A 21,646-nucleotide genomic window follows, 5' to 3' on the forward strand; every position below is an offset into this window, starting at 1 on the left:
ACAAACTTGAATGAAAAAGAACAGCATGAGCAACTACCTAAAGCAAAACTGTTAATGCTAACAGTGCAAGCCAACAATATTAAATATGATGTGCAGTTTGCTTTTCACATGAGTTGTAATTGAGAGAAAGAGAAGATATGAAGAGAAAGAAAAAACAGACCAGGTCAGAGAATCTAATAACAGGAATCATCAACATCATCATCATCTACTGTCCACTTTTCCACAGGTCAGACTGAATTTCTTGAGGCAGAATATAAAGTACAAATGCACAATTGTACATTTTCAATATGAAATACTCTGTTGAATTTAACATGTATTTGTGAAAGTTGTAGACAAACTGATTGAGAATAAAAAAAAATTACGATTCAGAAGAGAAATTTTTTGGAGGAAATTAATGTAAAAGATTTAAAACTGCCAAGGACATGAAAAACATACCTGAGATCCTATTGTTTTGGTATAACCCTGAACTGATCTCGAACTAATTTTCTTCATTTGTTGTATTTTAACTATGAGGGGATGCTGAAAAGTTCCTGACTTTGAATAAAAGAAAATACTGGCGGATCAGTTAATCATGATTTTATTCAACATATCTCCTTCTCAGATTCACACTTATTGCAAAGAACTTGGAAGATTGGGTCTCCAACCAGGCCTTTCGTGATATCCTTAAAGCCAGGGACTTTTCAGCACCCCTTTGTGTTGTTCCTTGATACTTTCATAACTTGGTCCATCAGATGATGCCTTTGTAGTTGCTTCATTCTAGAAGATCCTTTGCCCTTACAACAGTTGATGATATCATTATTCCAGTCTTTTGGAATAACCCCTTTCTGTACAACTTGATTAAGCAGTATGTAACATACTTTCTTGGATATTTTAAACCTAACAGTAACCATTGCAGATGATCCATTTGTTTTCTTACTTTCATGTCCTTCACAGTTATTTCAATTGTATAGCTGCTGATCTGAAAAGCTGATCCCTCTGGTGAACATACTTAGTCCATATATCTCTCAACTATTCTCCTCATTCAATAACCTCTTGTAAAAGCACCTGTATGCCTCTCTCATCTCAACATCTCAACCAATTATGTCCCAGTTTGTACTAACACAGCATTTTGCAAACTGGAAAACCTTGTGCTATCACATAACATTGACAAACCACTTGCTTTTCATTTCCCTTCTTACTAAGTACACCTGTCATCAAACTTCTCTTCTAGCTACCTGATATTGTTCTTTACTCTCCACTTCCATTAACTGTTTCTAGACCTGTTATTTAGCATTCATCTAACTGAAACATTGCTTCATCTACAGATCTGATCTGTGACTTGCAACAAGTTCTCTCACAGAACTCTCACAAGTTCTCTCACAGCACCTTGTGCTATCACATAACATTGACAAACCTCTTGCTTTTCATTTCCCTTCTTACTAAGTACACCTGTCATCAAACTTCTCTTCTAGCTACCTGATATTGTTCTTTACTCTCCACTTCCATTAACTGTTTCTAGACCTGTTATTTAGCATTCATCTAACTGAAACATTGCTACATCTACAGATCTGATCTGTGACTTGCAACAAGTTCTCTCACAGAAACTCCTGGTTGTCTCTTATAAAGTCTCTATCTCCTTCTCCTTAGAATAAGATCACCCACCTAGTACTTTTTTAAACCTAAAGCTGGCTGAAAGATTTTTCAGTTTGCAAACCTTCTTTCCCCAGATTGTTTAGTGTCTCTGGTTCTTTAACTAATATCACTAAATGCTATTCTATATCGACTGATACATGCTTCATCAGGGTAAGACTAAGTATTCACAACCATCTACTATTCTGTTTCCTGGTGATTATGAAGTCTGTTTAGCTGGTGGATGATCAGGTGGCTGGCTAGTTTCTCGAAGTTGATGTTACATATCATTAAGTCATTTGTATTACAGAATCCAAGAGCTTTGATTCCTCTTCATTCCATATACTATAACCATAGTATAACCAACAATTATGGGGCTACCCAACATGTCCATTAAAGCTACTGCTCATAATACTGAGGTTACTGTCATCTGAGGTTGTCAATAAGAAGGATTATTAGAAACAATCTTTTTTTCATGTCAGTCTTAACTAAAATGCAAGTGCACAGATTACAGTTGCTGTAATGTCACCTATAGCTAGTATAAATTTAATTATTCTGTTACATATCCTCTTTTACTCTTTTACTTGTTTCAGTCATTTGACTGCGGCCATGCTGGAGCACCGCCTTTTGTCGAGCAAATTGATCCCAGGACTTATTCTTTGTAAGCCTAGTACTTATTCAATCAGTCTCTTTTTCTGAACCGCTAGGTTACGGGGACATAAACACACCAGCTTCGGTTGTCAAGCGATGTTGGGGGGACAAACACAAACACACACATATATACATACATATACATATATACAATGAGCTTCTTTCAGTTTCCGTCTACCAAATCCACTCACTTTGGGCTTTGGTCGGCCTGAAGCTATAGTAGAAGACACTTGCCCAAGGTGCCATGCAGTGGGACTGAACCCGGAACCATGTGGTTGTTAAGCAAGCTACTTACCACACAGCCACTTCTGTGCCTAATAACATTTTGGCATTCTTTATCAGTTCATTTTGCTGTCAGTAATATGCCCGTTTCAAATACTCTAATGCTGTTCCCTTCCTAGAAAATTAGTATTTCTTGTTTATGAAGAATTTCGCCGTTTCCTATATCTCTGTTTCTTATATACATCATCTACATATTTTAATTGTAGGATCTGTACATTCTCCCCAAATCTACCATTCCTGTTGATGGTAGCAGTACTAAGTAGTTGTAATTGACAAGAGGAGAGGGTTTTGGAAATTTTTTTTTGATGTCTATTTTCTGCATCTGAAATAAAATGTATTGGAACGATCATCTGGCAAAGAACAAGCATTTTATAGATGACCAGATGGTCTCACTTGGTCACTCCACTACTGTGCACTGTATTGTACTAACACGGTAAATGTTAACCCTGAATATGCAATTAGAGTTTTTCCTTGATTTGGTTACCTTGATTTGACTTTCATCCACATTTTTCAGCTGTTTGATGACAAAATTCCAGAATGATAAAAACGGTAGGGAATAGCAAGCAACTTTATCTTAGAGTTAAATGTATTTAAAATCAATTCACAACTGAACAACCATGACCACAGCAAGCTCAATATCGTTGTATACCTACTGTTGACTTCATCTTTCAAATAGCTTTCCATCAGACTGTGTTAAAAGCTGAAGTGCAAGTGAAAGAGGAATTGGTATTTTTTTTTGCTTTACAGTTGTCATCATCATTTCATGTTCACTTTGCATGCTGGCATGGGTTGGAGAGTTCAACAGGATTCTTTGGGTCAGAAAACCACATCTCACTCCAGCGTCTCAAGTTTGTCATGATTTTTATATTGGATGCCCTTCCTAATGCCAACCACTAGGAATTTTTCTTCACAGTACTAGCACAAGTGAGGTTGCCTTGTAACTCACAAAACTAAAGAACCCTTTGACTGAGGGGAAAATAGTAGGGAGGGAGGAGGTGGCTTTATGTGAAGTGCTGAGGAATTGTATGGTAGAAAGGGTTGAAGCAGGTTTGCAGTTGAGGAGAAGATCCATAGCTACCCCACATTATATATAGGTGAGTAGGAGTAAATGGGGTGGAGCTGGAAAGAAAGTTAAAGATGGTGGTGAGGAGGTGTCAGCATATTTTCAAGGTGCAGGAAGATGACCAGAAGAAAGTGTGGTCACAGAAGATTAGGAAACATGGGTAGGTGAAGATTACAAAAACGCTGAGAAAATGAGAGCTGTTTAGAAAAGGGGCAGGAGTGAATGTAGTGAATAGTGAATAAGAGAGGGAGTGGGTGGTAAATAGTAAATATGAGTTGGGGAGGGTGAAAGAATGAGAGATGAATGTCAATAGAAGTGGCTCAGAGGAGAGGAAGTGATGACTGGCAATGCAGAAAGGGTGATAAGCAGCATCTGACTATGAAAAAGAAATGGCATTGTTTGTGTCTAGTAAATTTAATACCCAACCAACTTCCTCTCATCTTCAGTTTTACTGTCCATTCCATCAAGGAGGATTCTACCAAATATGTTTCCTAATATTGATAAAAATGTAATTGCACTGTGGTTTAAGGAGTTTTGCTTGTCACCCCTTCCATGAAATGTGTTACCAGCATGTAAGGCTAGTCTTTTAGCAACTTTTCTTACTTATGACTTACGTTAAATAATACATTACATACTAACCGTCTGTTCTCCTCCAAATACTATGACTTTGGCACCGATGGCATCAACACTAAAGCTTAACAGAGACAAACTTAGTATAAGAGGAATCAGTTGGAGTGAGCAAGAGATGAGACTGTGGTGTGAATGGAAGATAGCAACTGCATAAGCAAGTGCCAAGTGCACAAAGCAGGTGGTACCTGTGAAGGAAGGGGACTGAGAAAGACTTGGGATGCAGTAAAATGATCTCAAGATATTACATATGAAGAAAGGGATGACTGAAGACCATGTTGACTGGTTGATGTATGCTGTGGCAGAAAACCTGATATTCTGCACAAGCTTAGTGCATGCATCTCCACCCATTATATACCCTCACATGCCATAACCATCACTGTACTTATTCTATGCCCTTTCATCACCTCTACTCAGCATGTCATTACACACATGACTTAGAGGCAAATTCTTAGTTTGTACCTATTGAATATCTCCCTTCACCATCTATATCTTGCTACCCCTCCTTCCGCCCAAACCATGATTCTTGAATGAAGAGGGTCTGCATGCTGGCAACTTTTGCCCACCCTCCCCGATTCTCCTGCCACCATGTTCTCTTGGACATGCAACCTTTAGAGTAAAAGCCTGGCCCCTCATCACCGTCTTATCTCTCCTCCTCACAGCTCTACTCACCCATATATAACAGAGTAGCACTGCATTCCTTCCAACTCAACTTCCTTGTTTTCCCTTCTTATTGTCCTTATCATTCTGATTTTCTCTCAATCTTCTCACACTTGCTTTCTCTTCCCTTCCTATCATCCATTTCCATCTTAACTTTCCTTCATATACCACTTTATCTATTCATGTATCTACATCTACTCAACATTCCCTACTATCTCTCACTAGGGAAGGACATCCAACCGAAGAAATTGGAGCAAACCATCCAACCCATGCTAGCAAGAAAATTGGACATAAAATGATGATAATATTCAAATGTATATATGTATATGTGCATATGCAGGCACATGCAAAGCTTGTTTTACTATGTTAGAATGGTCAGATGATTCTGAAACGTTAGACTTTGCATAAGAATTGTTGGAGCACAGGACTCAATGCAGAAAAACTAAGTTCAATGCAAATCCCAAGGTCAGAACAACATCTATTTTCAGCAAAGTGCCAAACAGTGAGACAATGTTTAGATCTAGGTTTGAACTCATAAGCGCATGACCTTTTATTCCATCCAGTAAAATGAGGCAAGATATCACAACTACACCATAGTACTTTACATGCTTTCTACATCTTTGAGAGAACTTTTGGAATTATTGGTAGTCGGATATATGACCTGTCAATTAGAGCTGTCGATTCATTCTCAGAAGTCAACAACTTGACATTTATTACTCATAAAAGTTATTTAAAAAAAAACAACAAAAATTGAAATGGGAAACAATAAGTTAAAAGTTTGATTAAACTAATTAAAAACAAAGAAAAATATGAATAAATACACTAAAAGACATCAATTTGTCTGTGAAATGTCAACTAGTAAATGCAAAATTCTCAAACTTGCAGAAAGAATTAAAATAATATTAGTCTTTGACTAATATTGTTTTTTCGTCAACACATAATTGTTTCTAGTTAGCTTTTTAATACCTCCTGTATTAAATCTGCTAACACTAATACAACTAGTAAATGCAAAAACCTATGTGTACAGATGTGGCTTTCTACAGATACAAGTAACATATCAATCAAATATGGAGATGAGAAGTGATCATAGCTTTGTTTGTTTGTTTTTTCTGTTTTTTTTACAAATGGTTATACAAGATAAGAAGGGATTGTTTACAACTTTACGTTTTTGACTGTCGTATATTACAGGCAACCGTTGATATTTAGGACAACTGTCTCTCAGGGTGCTGAGATTTCTGCTCACCATTGCTAATACATGGTAGAGATCTCATCTCTCAGTCTGAGCACATCAAGTCAATCAGTTCTTGGTGAAAGCTACAAGAAACTGAGAGCAGATGCTGGAAGGATAAAATCAAGCTCTTGGTTCTTTGTTTGAAATATGTTCCATTCCATTGTTTTCCTTGGCAATGTACTTGAACTTTCAAGACTGAGTCTTCTTGGTTGGATTCTTTTTCATATTCTGTTCATATTCTTGAAACTGGTTTTCATAATAATTCAGAGCTGATTCAGCTGGTGCTAATAAGTTCTGAAAGAAATGAAGAGAAAGAGGAAAATATGTCAAAATTTATATGAAGACAAAATGTTAAATGTATGGAAATTGACTGAAAATTTGTGTATAGTTTGGTGGTTTAAAGAACTGTGCTGGAGTCTTCTACAATAATAATGGTTCTTACATTGATACAGACACTGTTGATGACAGTTGTTGCTTAGCATCAAGTTAGCTATAATGGAATACATGCATGATCAAAAGGTATTCACAAGCCATAACCAGCTTTCCTTCTTGTTTCTAGGACTACATTTTCCAATGTTATTTGTGAGACACTTTGATGCTATCTCTAGCAACTTCAACAACCACACGCAGATACTTTAGAGCTCAAATAAGAGATCAACACTTCATTTTCTCTTCGATGACGATAAAGGTGATGATGATGACAGTGATGGTAATGATGGTGGTGGTGCTGATAGTGACGGCTATGACGGTGGTAATGATAATAATGATGATGGTGTTGATGCTGATGACAATGAATGATGGTGACGTCAACAACAAAACAATGAGAATGATCATCTCAGCCTGATATGACACTGAGAAACTACAAACAAATCAGCCCAACTGCAAGAAAAATAAAATGAGCTGCACATTGACAGAACAAAATCCGTGAACATACCATTGCCTTGGGGAAGCACTGACAGAGGGCCTTGACTAAAGGGATCAATACATTGGCTATGAAGTGGACCTGAGATTTAGATTTCACATGTGTGTCTCTATCCATGAAACTAGTCACAGGTAATCCTTCGAGTTTCTCAGTATCACTCTGTCAAATAAAAACAGAAATCATTAAACGGTTAATACACCAGATAACATACTTTTTTTTATAAAAAAAAAATATCAAAATGTTTAACTTATGATTTCCCAATGGGACACTTTATATGATAAAAAAATTTTTTAATTATATAACAACAATAAATAAGTTGTCAGAACGGTGGCCCCTATGTGGTTGTATGATCTGCTAGAAATAGCAGCCATATCTTCTTAAATCTCACTTCTTCAGTCTTTAAAAAGGAAGGTCATATTCTTACATGAAGCAGTCTTAGATACAGAGACATACTTGCATAGCAAGTGACTTGATCTAAGATCGTGTGCTGAAACAAAAACAATTGCAGCATGGAAGATGTTTGTAAGCCACTCAAGAACACACAAAAACCAGGCAATTTTGTCAGTGAACAGGTCGTGGTTTCAAAGCGACGAAAATATTTTGACACAAATGAAATTTAAATGTTGAAGTGAAACTAACGGTTTTTGTGTGTTCTTGAATGGCTTACAAACATCTTCCATGCTGCAATTGTTGTTGCTTGAGTCTAAAAACCAACAAAAAAGAAATAAGATAAGATAGTCATGACTGAAATGTTTCTGTTCATAGATGTATTCGATTAGGGCTGACTTGGTGTTACATAAAATAATTGACTCTATTGTTGCACTGAACAAATTCCTTTTTAAGTTGTCTGACTGTTTTGATTTCCAGACAACGTTCAGTTTGTTGAAGGCTTGGCTATTCAAGTTTTTACATCTTTTCCAGTTGAGGCTATCTCAGAAGTGAAGTATGCAAAATCATCAAATTAATTGATGGGGTCTTCTCTGATATGGAGCAACAGCCAGGATGCATACCAAAAACTAAAATCCAAGCTAGATGGAACTTAGACCCGAATGTTAAGAGCAATCTGAAACATGTCTTGGAGAACTCATTCTGTTAAGACACAGCTGTATGGAGATCACCTGCCTATTTCCACCATTATAAGGGAAAGGCATTTGTGCTTTGTAGGATATTGCTGGTGAGCTAAACAAGAACTGGCAAGTGAGCTTCTGCTATGTATGTCAAAGCATAGCTGTACTTAAGCAGGTCGTCCAAATACAACACATATTGACCAACTCACAAGAGACACTGGATGCCTTGCTAAAGACCTCCCTCAAATAATGTAGGACTGAGATGGATGGCATGCATGGGTTAAAAATTTGAGCAAGCTTGAGCAGATGATGAGGAGGATGGTGCTATATAACAACAATAATAGCATGTGTAAATGTTACTATCAATTCCAATGTAAAGTCACAGAGATGTCAGCCTCTGACATATGACAAGGGGGCTGCTTGCTACAACATCAACAGTAGAAACAGTAATAACAGCTACAGATCAATATCAACATCACTATCATCCCCCAATGTCCATTTTCCATGCTGGCATAGCTTGGCCAGTTTGACAGGAACTAGCAAACTAGAAGACTGCACCAAAATCTGCTGTCTGCTTTGGTATGGTTTTTATGGCTGGATGCCCTTCCTTCTGCCAAGCACTTTACAGAATGTACTGGATGCTTTTTATGTGGGACTAGCAGCAGTGAGGTCACCAAGTAACTTTCAGGACAAGACCCCTCAACTGAGGGCAGGGAGAAGTATTGAGGGACAGAAAAGGTGTCTTTCATTACAGGAAAAATATGGTTACCTTAGTGGAGAGTGAAAAGACGGTGAAGATGTCACAGGGAAGGAGCAGAAGCCATATAACCAAGTTACAGCATGGTGTGTATAATGAAGTGGATCAGGAATTGGAGAGGGTGAGTGGATGAGCCAATTTTTCTGAGAGCTAATAAGGTCTTTGTATGAGCTAACAAGGCTTCTCCACATGGGCTAATGAGGTAGTCTCTATATGCACTGATGAGGAAGTCCCAATGTAAACTAATGAGAGTTTCTGTGTGAGCTAACAAAGAAAGTTTCAACATAATCTAATGAAGGAATTTCTATGTGAACTAATGAAGAAGCTTCTATGCAGTCACTTACTTGCTAAAAATAGCAACCAAATATTCCTCAAATCACACTCAACTGTCTAGGGAAGCACATTGATAATATAATTCCAAATACAGTATGTAAAAATATGGGATGGTCACAACTGAGACAGTTTTCAGCATGGGTTTTGGGAGATCAAAGCTTACTTGGGGTTTAACAACAAGGACAACAACAACAGCTGTATTATAAAATAATCTACAATTTAATAACAGACCTGTGCAAAGAACTCATTCAACAGACAGTCCAACCATGGCTCAGCAACAGTAGGAGGTCGGAGTTCATTTGAAATATCTGCAACTTTTATAAGCACTGACATCAACTAAAAAATATGCGGAAGAAAATAAAATTTGTTACATTTTAATAAAATCAAAAATCAAAAGCAAAAAAAAAAGCCCCCAACAAATTAACAACAAAGTGTGAGAAAAAACAGATATAGGTAACTGGTGGTGGTCTGCAGTAGGAAAAATTATGCAGTGTTGTTGGTGAAGAGAAGAGAAATTTGAACAGTTGGTACTGGTCCTTTGTCTGAGAGAGTGGGAATTTTAATTTCTTTAATTCTTTTTTTTAATGTTGAAATATTTTATTCCTTTCACACTCAGGCAAAGAACATTCATGAATCACCAGTGTCCCCATATACCAACAGCATATGAATTTAGCTAAATTCACATACTACAAAATAAAATGGTAGTTTCGTATAATAATGTTGTTTTCTGTCAGTAAAATGTAAGTAAAAACAGCAAAGTGATGAAAATAAATGTGGTTGGAAATGGTGAATATCTTTCCAATAATGTCAACAGAATGGAATAATTGTGTTTGCCATGAGATGAAAAAAAGTGTTCTAAGGTTTCAAAAAAGATCCTCCATAAAATATTAAAATTTAATTATTTTATTCATTTAAATGTTTCAGTCATTAGATTGCCACCATGTTAGAACACTGCCTTCCAGTGTTTAATGAAACAAAGTGTCTACAGTATTTATTTTAAGTTTGATACTTCATCTATCAAGTCCTGTTGCTGAAATGCTAAATTATGAGGATGTAGATAAATGAACACCAGTTGCTAAGCAATGGAGTGAGGGACAAACACGAGTGTATACACACACACACACACACAGAGGCTTCCACAGAAATTTTGTCAACCAAATTTATTCACAAGGTATTGGCCAGCCAGGGGATATAGCAGATGATTCTTGCCCAGATGACCATGCAGTGGGACTGCCTGTTAAACTGCATGGCTGCAAAGCAAGATTGTTAAGCACGTTGCCATTCAATAGTTATTATGAACATCACAAGCATTTATTATTATTATCAAAAGACGATAAAGTTTTTCTACAATTCTATATTTAAGAGATGAGGAATTATGTACAGTATTTACATTTGATGGATATTTGTCCTCATCTTGTGTGTTGTTAACGTGTTTCGGCTGATATACCCTCCAGCCTTCATCAGGTATCTTGGGGAAATTTTGAACCTGGGTTCTCATTCCTAAGGTATTTTTCAATGTTATTATTATTATTATTATTATTATTATTATTATTATTATTATTATTGTTATTATTATTATTCAGATCACTGCCTAAAATCGAACTTGGAATCTCGGGGTTAGTAGACCATGCTCTTAACCACTATGCCATATGTCCCCAGGACACCTGATGAAGGCTGAAGGGTATATCAGCCAAAACGTTGTGTTAACAACAAACAAGATGAGGACAAATATCCATCAAATGTAAATAATGTAAATAGTTTTTCCATTCAATCTCCTTTCCAATAACTTATACGTAGCTGCCTATCACTGTCTTTCTTCCATTGCTCTCTCTCTTCTATCACTGTTTCTCCAGCTTTACCCATACTCTTCCTACTTTCACCCAGGTTCTTTCTCTGTCAACATTTCATTTTTCCTTCCATTCATCTTCACAGTCATGTTTGCCTTGGATGAACAGAGACAATGTAGAGTAGAGAATAGTTTTTAGTCCAGCAGGAGTCAGCACAACTTCTGTCATGTTATCATGATCAAATACTCTCAGTAAATATCCAAAAGCAATTAGCAAACAAATAGTGGTGGCTCAAGTTAGAGAGGACATGGCACAGTTACTGTGCTGGTGCCACTTCAAAATGCACCCAGTATACTCTGCAAAGTGGTTGGCATCAGGAAAAGTATAAAGCAGTTAAAATTATATCAAAAAATTTAACACTTAAGCAAGTCATTGCACCAACCAATCTTTTGTTGTTGGCACTCCGTTGCTTACGATGTCGAGGGTTCCAGTTGATCCTATCAACGGAACAGCCTGCTCATGAAATTAATGTGCAAGTGGCTGAGCACTCCACAGACACGAGTACCCTTAACGTAGTTCTCAGGGATATTCAACGTGACACAGTGTGACAAGGCTGACCCTTTGAATTACAGGCACAACAGAAACAGGAAGTAAGAGTGAGAGAAAGTTGTGGTGAAAGAGTACAGCAGGGTTCGCCACCATCCCCTGCCGGAGCCTCGTGGAGCTTTAGGTGTTTTCGCTCAATAAACACTCACAACGCCCGGTCTGGGAATCGAAACTGCGATCCTATGACCGCGAGTCCGCTGCCCTAACCACTGGGCCATAGTACCTCCACTCACCAACCAATCTATAAGGGCAGTAACTCCAAATAAGACCTGATTCAGACTGTAACAATCTGTTCAACCTATACCAGCATGAAAAGATTACATAAAAATGAAGACAATGATGGTGACCATAATAATATTCATCAAAGTAAAATTGAAGAAGTGATGCTATAGATGGCATCACTTCTTCAACAAATTTAACAACTCTTCTCTATCTTGATTTGTCACCATTTGTTTGCTCATCACTTTACAGTGTCTACTGGGAGTATTCGACCATGGCAACATGATAAAAGCTGCATTGACTCCTGCTGGACTAAAAGCTATTCTCTACTCTACATTGTCTCTGTTCATCCAAGGCAAACATGACTGTGAAGATGAATGGAAGAGAAAATGTTGACAGAGAAAGAATCTAGGTGAAAGTAGGAAGAGTATGAGTATAACTGGAGAAACAATGATAGGAGTGAGAGAGTGGTAGCAAGGGAGAGGTGGCAATGAAATAAATAAATAAATAAATACATAAGAACATAGGAATGCCAATGGTTGGATGAGGAAAGATGTTCTGGTCACAGGCACTTGGACTGGTGTTCAGGCAAGGCACAGAATGCTTCAGGTTTGAGTCACCTAATAGTTGAGCAGTGAAGGTTCGCAGAAACAATAGAAAATTCTATTGCCATTAGAGAAAACTTTGGTGTTAATCGCAGGTCAATAATTAATTTCAGAAATCAATTACTATACAATTGATGTCATAGGATTTATTTTAAATTGATTAGGGTTAACATTGGTCTCACAGAAAGAGGAGTAGAAGGGAGATTAATCCAAAGATTATAATTAGATTTTAGCCAACTTCTTTTCCACTGATTTTACATTAAACTGTAAACAAGATAAAATATGGAGACGATTTCAAACAAATGAAAATCTTTAATTTGTACAAATATTGATAAATTTGCAGGCATAAAACTACTAAAAGGATGTATGTATATCTGTTATAGCCTTTTTCGTTCTATCAATCCAGCATACACCAGTTCACCAATATCTCTGTCTGTCTTTCAGTATTTGTCTGTCTGTTTCTCTCTCTCTCTCTCTCACTCACACACGTTAGACATAATATTTCTTAAACTTACCTGCATACGATGTTCTTTCTTGTCTACATCAAATTTGACCAAAGCTACTTCAAAATCATGTAAGATGTTATTATGTTTAGCCATGTCTGTACTTAAAATACACCTAAAAAGAATGACCAAAAATATTTATAAAGCATGCTTAATTCCTGTACAAAAATACAGTCATGGCCATAAGTTTGGAACATCTTTTTAAAATTTCAAGTTGTTGTGCCCAAGTACAATTCAATTCAAATATAACTTTGGGCATTTGATATAAAAATTCTAATCTTCAGACCTATGTTCCCAAATTTTTAGCCACAACTGTAAACTTGAAATTAAATCAAGTAAAAGCTTAACTACATACAAATCCATCTATAAGTTTTACAAGTGCAGAACTGATCATCCAGATTCTCAACTTCATGTTTAGCAGTGTGTTTCAATTGGTTAATTCTACAATTATTTAAAGGTGGTATTCTATTTCATACATACTCATCCTTTGGCTACAACTGACTGTACAAACTTTTATTTGTAACACAAGGTACAAGTCACAAATTTGTGCAGTGTAGGATCATAAAATCTACTGGATCAATTTCAGTAATTATATTGAGACTCAGTTTATCAAGTCTGGATAGCTGAAAGGCCAGCTCCAATAAAGGGACATAACTAAATACTTGACTAGTGTTTTAATTCATCAACCCTGGAGGGATGAAGGGCAAATTTCACCTGGATGGGATCTGAACTCAAAACTTGGAGATAGAACAAATGCTGCAACGCAATAGTTCTGATGCTCCAACGGTTCTGCCGGCTTACTGCCTGATAATAACAATTGTAGAAGTTGGTTGATTACTTTAAACCCAGTGCTTGACCGATACTTATTTCATTGACCCTGAAGGGATGAAAGGCAAAGTCAATCTCAGGGGATTTGAACTCAGGATGTAAAGACATGAAATGTCACTAAGCATTTTATCAAGTGTGCTAACGATTTTGCCAGCTCATTGCCTTATAATAATAATAATAATAATAATAATAATAATAATAATAATAATAATAATAATAATAATCATCCTTTCTATTAAAGGCACAAGGCCTGATTTTTGGAGGCTGGGTAAGTCAATTACATCAACCACAGTGTTCAACCAGTAATTATTTCCTCAACCCTGAAAGGATAAAAGGCAAAATCGACCTTGACAGCATTTGGACTCAGAACATAAAGACAGATGAAATGCTGCTAAGCATTTTGTCCAGCATGTGACCCCAAAAGGATGAAAGGCAAAGTCAACCATGGTAGAATTTGAACTCAGAATGTAAAGGTGGATGAAATGATGCTAAGCATTTTGTCTGATGTGCTAACGATTGTGCCAAGCTTGCTGCCTTAATAATAATAATAATCCTTTCCACTATAGGCACAAACCCAGAAACATGGGGGAGGGGACTAGGTGATTACATTGACCCCAGTGTTTCACTGGTACTTAATTTATCAACCCCCCAAAGGATGAAAGGCAAAGTTGACCTCGGTGGAATTTGAACTCAGAATGTAATGACAGGAGAAATACTGCTAAGCATATCTATCGTCCGGCCTGCTAACAATTCTACCAGCTTTCCACCTTCACAGCAATAATAATAATAATAATAATTCCATCAGATTTTGGCACAAGGCCAGCAAGTTTACATTGACCTCAGTGCTCAACTGGGGCTTATTTCATTGATCCCATGGAAAAAATGAAAGGCAAAGCTGACCTCAGTGGAGTTTGAACTCAGAAGCTAAAGAGTTAGAAGAAATGCCACTATGCGTTTTGTCTGACATGCCACTGATTCTGCTAGCTTGCTGCTTTAATAATAATAACAACAACAGCAATGAGAAGAGAATGTATAGAAGGTTGTATCTACTATATTATATTACTGGTATTGGAGTAGAGAATGTTCAAGAGATGGACATAATAGATACATTTTATCAAATTTTGGCAGGATTTTTACTAAGTTTATGTAAAGAAATGTAAGTGAACAGCACGTTAATCTGACACCTAATTTCTGCCAATCTAATGGTGCCTCAAAACAACAATAACAATAACATTTAGGAACCAGTGAGTGAGAATCCATGCAGTTGCTTGATCTGATAGAAATAACAGTCATGTCTCTTTCAGTTTACATCCTGCTTGCTATCTTACATAAGGACAGGATATGTTAGATAATGTAGTCCAACATGTTCTTATAAGATGGTTTTGGCTAGATTGCCTTTGATCCTAGATCTGCCTGGGGCCAAACAACAACAATAATAATAATGGCAATTATGTTGGGAGACTTGTGATGATGAGGAGGAGGAGGAAGATGAAGAGGGGGAAGATGAAGAGGGGAGGATGAAGAGGGAGAGGAGGAGGAAGTGGAGGTGGAAGAGGAGGAAGTGGAGGTGGAAGAGGAGGAAGATGAAGAGGGAGAGGAGGAGGAGGAGGAAGTGGAGGTGGAAGATGAAGAGGGGGAAGATGAAGAGGGAGAGGAGGAGGAAGAGGAAGGGGAAGAGGAGGAGGAGAGCAATGTAATAGCAAATGCCCACATGTTCATGTGTAACTGGTATCTAGCAGCAAGTTAATCCTGATCAAACAGGCATATGATAAAAGACATTCCATGCATAACCATCCCATCTTTTTAGAAATGAGTCTGACCAGATTATGAGTATCACTAATATTGCAGGGTGTGATATGAGTGTGATTTGACTGCTATTTCTAGCATGTCAAGTGACCAGATTGTCTTGGGTCCTATACGTAGTAGTAACACTACAGTGAAGTTTTCTAATCCTAATTGTACACCGTCTTTGGAGAAGACTTGGCTCTGATTCCATATTTAATGGCAGGTAATCTTAGCATTAAAAACATAAGACGTTATTACAATGACGGAAACAATAATATTAGCTTTCAACCCACTTGTTAATCTGAATGTGTGACGAAGGATTAAAGGAATGATATAATGGAATAATGGTATAGTGACATTGTAGAATAATTGGATAAAACAATCTCATCTCATCTCATCAATGACTCATCATTAATTACCACATTAATTACAATCTCGGAGATTAAGGTGATTAGGAAAATAGTAACTAATGACGGAGAAAGTTGTCATCATGGTAAAAGAAAGAAAATAACAACAGTATGGTCTATGACAACAAAAACAGCAACAGTAACAAGCTCCTTTTGACTTGTTAGTAATAGCAGCCAAATCTAGTCACACAATAATGTCTTTAAAAAATAAGAATATATGGGATAAGATACTCCTAAATATGTTGTTGTTGGCACTCCGTCGCTTACAACATCGAGAGTTCCAGTTAATCTGATCAACGGAACAGCCTGCTCATGAAATTAACGTGCAAGTGGCTGAGCATTCCACAGACACGTGTACCCTTAACGTAGTTCTCAGGGAGATTCAGCGTGACACAGTGTGACAAGGCTGACCCTTTGAATTACAGGCACAACAGAAACAGGAAGTAAGAGTGACAGAAAGTTGTGGTGAAAGAGTACAGCAGGGTTCGCCACCATCCCCTGCTGGAGCCTCGTGGAGCTTTAGGTGTTTTCACTCAATAAACACTCACAATGCCCGGTCTGGGAATCGAAACCGCGATCCTATGACCGCAAGTTCACTGCCCTAACCACTGGGCCATTGCGCCTCCACACTCTTAAATATACTATGCCTGAAAACAACTGCAAAAACAGCAGTAACAGCAACATGGTCAATAAGAACAACAACAGACACAAGCTCTTTTTAACCTGTTAGTAATAGTAGCTAAATTTCATTCAAGTCACACAAGAAGGATATATTGGATAATGTACTCCTAGATATGCTATGCATGAAAACAAAGACAGAGCAATCATGAATGAAATTCTTTTGACAATAGGTATGCAGAATCAAAGCCGACATGAGAAATCAAATTAATATATTTTCTCAGTAATATAAATATTTACATGTACAATCAAACAACAGAACCACTACATTTGATCTGCAAAAATAATAGACAAATCTCCTTCAAGTCATACCCTAGCTTCTTTAAAAAACCCCAGAAAGGATGACTCATATAATCTTAGGAACATTATACACCAAAAGAAGATGGGATGTTTACAGCTGGAACAGCTTTGATCACAGGTCTGCTCAATTAGATTTAAACATTAGAATACTCCAAAACATTTAGACACATGAATATTATAGTAAAACACTAATACAGCACCAGTCTAAAATCATGATTACTTCAATTTGTTCCTGGCGGAATACAGAATCAGCACTTATGTGCAAAAAAGATGATCCCTGTCAACAGGAAACCTTAGGGACCTTAAATGTAGCTACAATTCTATTAAAAACAATTGTTTGTCCACATTTCTGGTATTGAGCACCAATTTTTTCAGTTCATTACTTATGTACATACATAATCACACAAACATACACCAAGGCAGACAAGTGGGTAGGTAGGCACATTACCGGATTAATAGATATAAATATATGTGTATGTGTGAATGTGTCTATGTATGTAAGTATATTAAATATACTTAATCATATGATTAGGCAATCAACACTACAAATAAAGAACTCAGTACAATTGAAACGTGGAGTATATTTCCTTGAAAACAATATTTCATGAGCAGATAACAGGTTTCACAATTTATATATATGCACGACATTGCAGATGTTGGCATGGCTGTGTAGTTAAAAAAAGGCATCAGGGCTGACCAAGGGCTAAAGTACAGAACAACAACATCAGCAATAATGAAAACCCTTTCACTAACACCAATGCATTGGTACAGAGGGGGACATAACTGATTTAACTGAAGTTAATTCCAGTCAATGCCAAGTAATTTTACTGATCCAATACAGTTGAATCCAGCTGAATTTGAAGTTATGAGTCTAGATGCATAAAACTAAATACTATAAGATTTTACTGTTTCTGTACCCAACTGTTTTGGCCACTCCACTGCACTCCTAACAACAGCAATATCAACAATTTCAACCACAACTGCAGCAACAGTAACGATAGTAAACCAACTTGAGAAGCCCTATATAGTCACTCAATCTACAATGGGAACAGCAGCCAATTTTTTCTTATTTCCATGTCATTTTCTACCATATTGAAAGAATGTAATCCAAGACAATTTACAGAAATAAGATGGAAATGTCATGATTGAGTTTGCACTTTCAGAGCTGAACTAGAATTGAAACAACACCAACGCTAAAGTGGAGAAACAAAACAAAGCAGTGTCTTACCTAATGATACCTTGGCGGACAACAGTGTACTGTTGTGGAGACAGGTTCTTCAGTAAGTCAGTTTTCTCTAATATTCGGAATGCCACATCACAGTGATGGTTCTCCAAAGGTGACCTGTCATTATAAGTTCGTGCCAAAATGGTATGGGCATTCACCTGAAGTGGAGAGAGGAACACATCTTTAAATATACATACATATACATGTATGTGTATATGATATGTATGTATGCACTTATGTATATGTGTGTGTATGTAAAGAGTTTGTGAATATGAGAATTTGTGTGTGTCTGTGTGTATGTGTGTATATCATCATCATCATCATCATCATCGTTTAACGTCCGCTTTCCATGCTAGCATGGGTTATATATATATATATGTGTGTGTGTGTGGGTGCATGCTTGGATAAACTTGCTCTTATGTAGAGGGAGAGTGCATGCCACTTTAGCACAAAAACAAGTGTGTGTGGGTGTGTGTGCATGCTTCATTATTGTTTTTATGTGCATGTCTATGTATATATGTACAAAACAACTTATTTGCTCAAAACGAAAACTGGAAAGGCATTTCTCCCAGTTGATAAGTTCAGAGATGAAAGAATTTGATAAAAATGTTTCTGTAGCTTCTCTTAACCACTCCTAATGTTTTCAATTTTTAAACAAGGTTTTCCACTAGTCAAACCATCAGTTAATATGGCTCTAGATACACAGCAACAGACACAATCTCTTACCCTCCCATCCAACCTTCCCAGCCACCAACCAACCTCAAATTTTCCATCACCTTCCTCCCAGTCCATTTTCCTTCAAGCTGTATAGCTTAAAGCACCATGCTATGTCACAGCTAAAGAAATAACATCTAGCTGCTGTTTTAATGCGTTCTTGAGCAGGATAAACCATTTCATCTAAAATAACTTCAACTGAAGAGGTTGTTGTTCTTCATCGTCGTCGTCATCATCATCATCATGGGTTGGATGGTTTGACAGGGGTTGGCTAAGCAGAAGACTGAACCAGCCTTCACTGTCTGTTTTGTCAGGGTTTTTACAGCTAGATACCCTTTCTAACATCAACCACCTTGCAGAGTAGACATCAAAATTCCCTGAAGCCTCTTATCATTCAGTTTTACAAGTAGAATTGCATGTTTTTCAACAAGTAGCCAATAAGAGACTGCTAAATCTCTCTTTAGCTAAATCTTTCTTGAATTACAGTCAATGATCTTTAAAATGAAAAGACAGACCAGATAATATTAAACAAGAACAACAGTCATTTTGATAAGTTTGTGGAGAAAATATCCAAATGCATACAAACCAACTAGACATTCATTTGCAAAAACTTTATGAGAGAGAGAGAGAGAGAGAGAGAAAGAGAGAGAGAGAGAGAGAGAGAGAGAGAGAGAGAGAGAGAGAAGAGAGAAAGAGAGAGAGAGAGAGAGAGAGAGAGAGAAGAGAGAGAGAGAGAGAGAGAGAGAGAGAGAGAGAGAGAGAGAGCTTATAGCTCATATTTTACCATTTCAGAAAAGCTGGCTAACAAATTACTTACATGGTAAATATTGTTAAAACCAGAATGTTCTAAATCATGACATATTGCAGATACAAGTAATGTGAGGATCTCTTCTTCAGAAAATAAACTGCAGAGTTCTAAATGCCATATAAGGCAATACATCTGAAAAAGAACAAAACACCAGAAATTATTACAGCAGTTTCAATAATCAGAATACATAGAGTTTTCTTTAATCAGAGCCATCATTTCCAACAATTTAATAAAATCTCAGTTAAATGTATCATACTGTAACTACATGTTATGTTAAAAAAACAGTGGGGGATGTCCTCCAGCCATTAGGGATTACAAGAGCTAGTTTTCACACACACTTAACAGCCTTCCATACAGTTACTGTCTACCAAATTTCACTTAGAAAGCACCAGCCGATTTATGGTTATAGTACTATTGCATGTTCATTTGTCAGAGCAAAGGGGATCATCTAGTCATCTATAGAGATGACTAGATGATTTGCATGGTAACTTTGTTTAAAGTGAAGAAAAGTTGCATACCATCAACCTCACTCTCTCATCCGTGGTCATCTTCAGTCCAGTGGCAAGACCAGGTCAAGACAACTGAGGATGGAAACAGATGCAGTAGATAACTAAAATGTCTTAATTGCCTCGTCTTGCTCTCTGCACTCCACAATGTGTTGCTGCAACTGTCCTCCTCTCTGTTGAACCATAAAGGTTTCCTCCACAGAGTCTATCAAATCCAGTTATCACATGCATAAGTAGGTAAGCCCTAACATGCTAATTAACCCATAACTGGGACCCTGACAGGTGCTACTCCTCTGGATCAGAGAAGACCTGAGAACAATTGTGGCCAAAAGGTGATTCCACACACTTCAGATAAGAGAACCCAGAACTCCTGAACAAGGCCCACATATTGGATGCACTTTAAAATCATATCCAGGACATGGCTATAGGAGACGATACTTAAGTCAAATACTGGGAACAAACCCAAAAGTATTTGTTTACAGAGCAATCAACTTTACCACATAGCAATACTTGCAGCTTAATCTTAACACGGGTATTCCTGTACCTACCTACCTACCTATCTATCTATCTATATATATATATATATATATATATATAAAGCATGCATGTAGATAAATTTACAGTATACAATCTCATTAGATGAAGTTAAATTTTAGATCTCTTGTCTCCTCAGATAATCACAAAATCTTGGTGTATTCCCAACGTCATTGAATAATGATTTATTGCCATGCCATGGGGTGGGGAATGGTGAAGCTGGTATAAAAGCTGCAACCAAGAATCAAGATGCCAATATCAAAGTAGGACACACGTAGGACAATCCAGAACACAAATGGAAACACTCATGCAATCACTGATTACTTAAGGTAAAAGCAACGAGTAAAGAAATACGAATATAATTATATCTTCTGAAACTGGTACAGCACGATGTAATATATCTTAACTAAGTCCAGTCATCAGCAGCAGTGGAGATGAGTGCTGAGTGCTGAATGCTGCTGCTGCTGCTGCTGATGATGATGATGATGATGATGATGATGGTGGTGGTGGTGGTGGTGGTGGTGGTGGTGGTGGTGGTGATGATGATGGTGACCATGATGATGAGGGGGTGTTCCGGATGGTAATAAAAGAGGACACAGAGAAAATAGACAGCAAAGTAGATCCTGAAGATTTTCATTCAAGCATCCAGTAGATAATTTTATAACTCGTTTTCAAATGCCCAATAAGTAGCTGTCAACTCTTATTTTGTTCATTCATATTTATATTGCCTGGAGAAAGAAAAGACTATGTCTATCTGTGAGTGTGTATGTGTATGTGTGTGTGTATGTGTGTGTGTGTGTGCATATGTGTGGGAGGGGGTATTTAGGTAGGTAGGTAGGTAGGTAGGTACATACATAAATAACACACACAAATATATAGATATATATATTTATATATACATATATGTATATTCATCTGTACATACATAGACATAGGTGTC

At 37.1% G+C, this 21,646-nt stretch overlaps 1 protein-coding gene across 2 annotated transcripts in view; it reads right to left on the bottom strand.

The window, feature by feature from the left end:
• Window positions 1-5,546: 5,546 nt before the first annotated feature.
• LOC106868015 (high affinity cGMP-specific 3',5'-cyclic phosphodiesterase 9A) overlaps window positions 5,547-21,646 on the bottom strand; it is a 233,024-nt gene continuing 216,924 nt past the window's right edge. For both annotated transcript variants that reach the window (XM_089357273.1, XM_089357274.1), the window contains 6 exons: window positions 19,676-19,798; window positions 18,148-18,302; window positions 12,934-13,036; window positions 9,433-9,537; window positions 7,057-7,203; window positions 5,547-6,416 (listed from right to left, as the gene is read on the bottom strand). In XM_089357273.1, coding sequence (XP_089213399.1) covers window positions 6,312-6,416; window positions 7,057-7,203; window positions 9,433-9,537; window positions 12,934-13,036; window positions 18,148-18,302; window positions 19,676-19,798 — 738 coding nt within the window. In that variant the 3' untranslated portion in view covers window positions 5,547-6,311. The remainder of the gene's footprint in view (window positions 6,417-7,056; window positions 7,204-9,432; window positions 9,538-12,933; window positions 13,037-18,147; window positions 18,303-19,675; window positions 19,799-21,646) is intronic.

This window comes from Octopus bimaculoides, chromosome 9, assembly GCF_046866305.1.
Source record: "Octopus bimaculoides isolate indiv1 chromosome 9, ASM4686630v1, whole genome shotgun sequence".
NCBI lineage: Eukaryota > Metazoa > Mollusca > Cephalopoda > Octopoda > Octopodidae > Octopus > Octopus bimaculoides.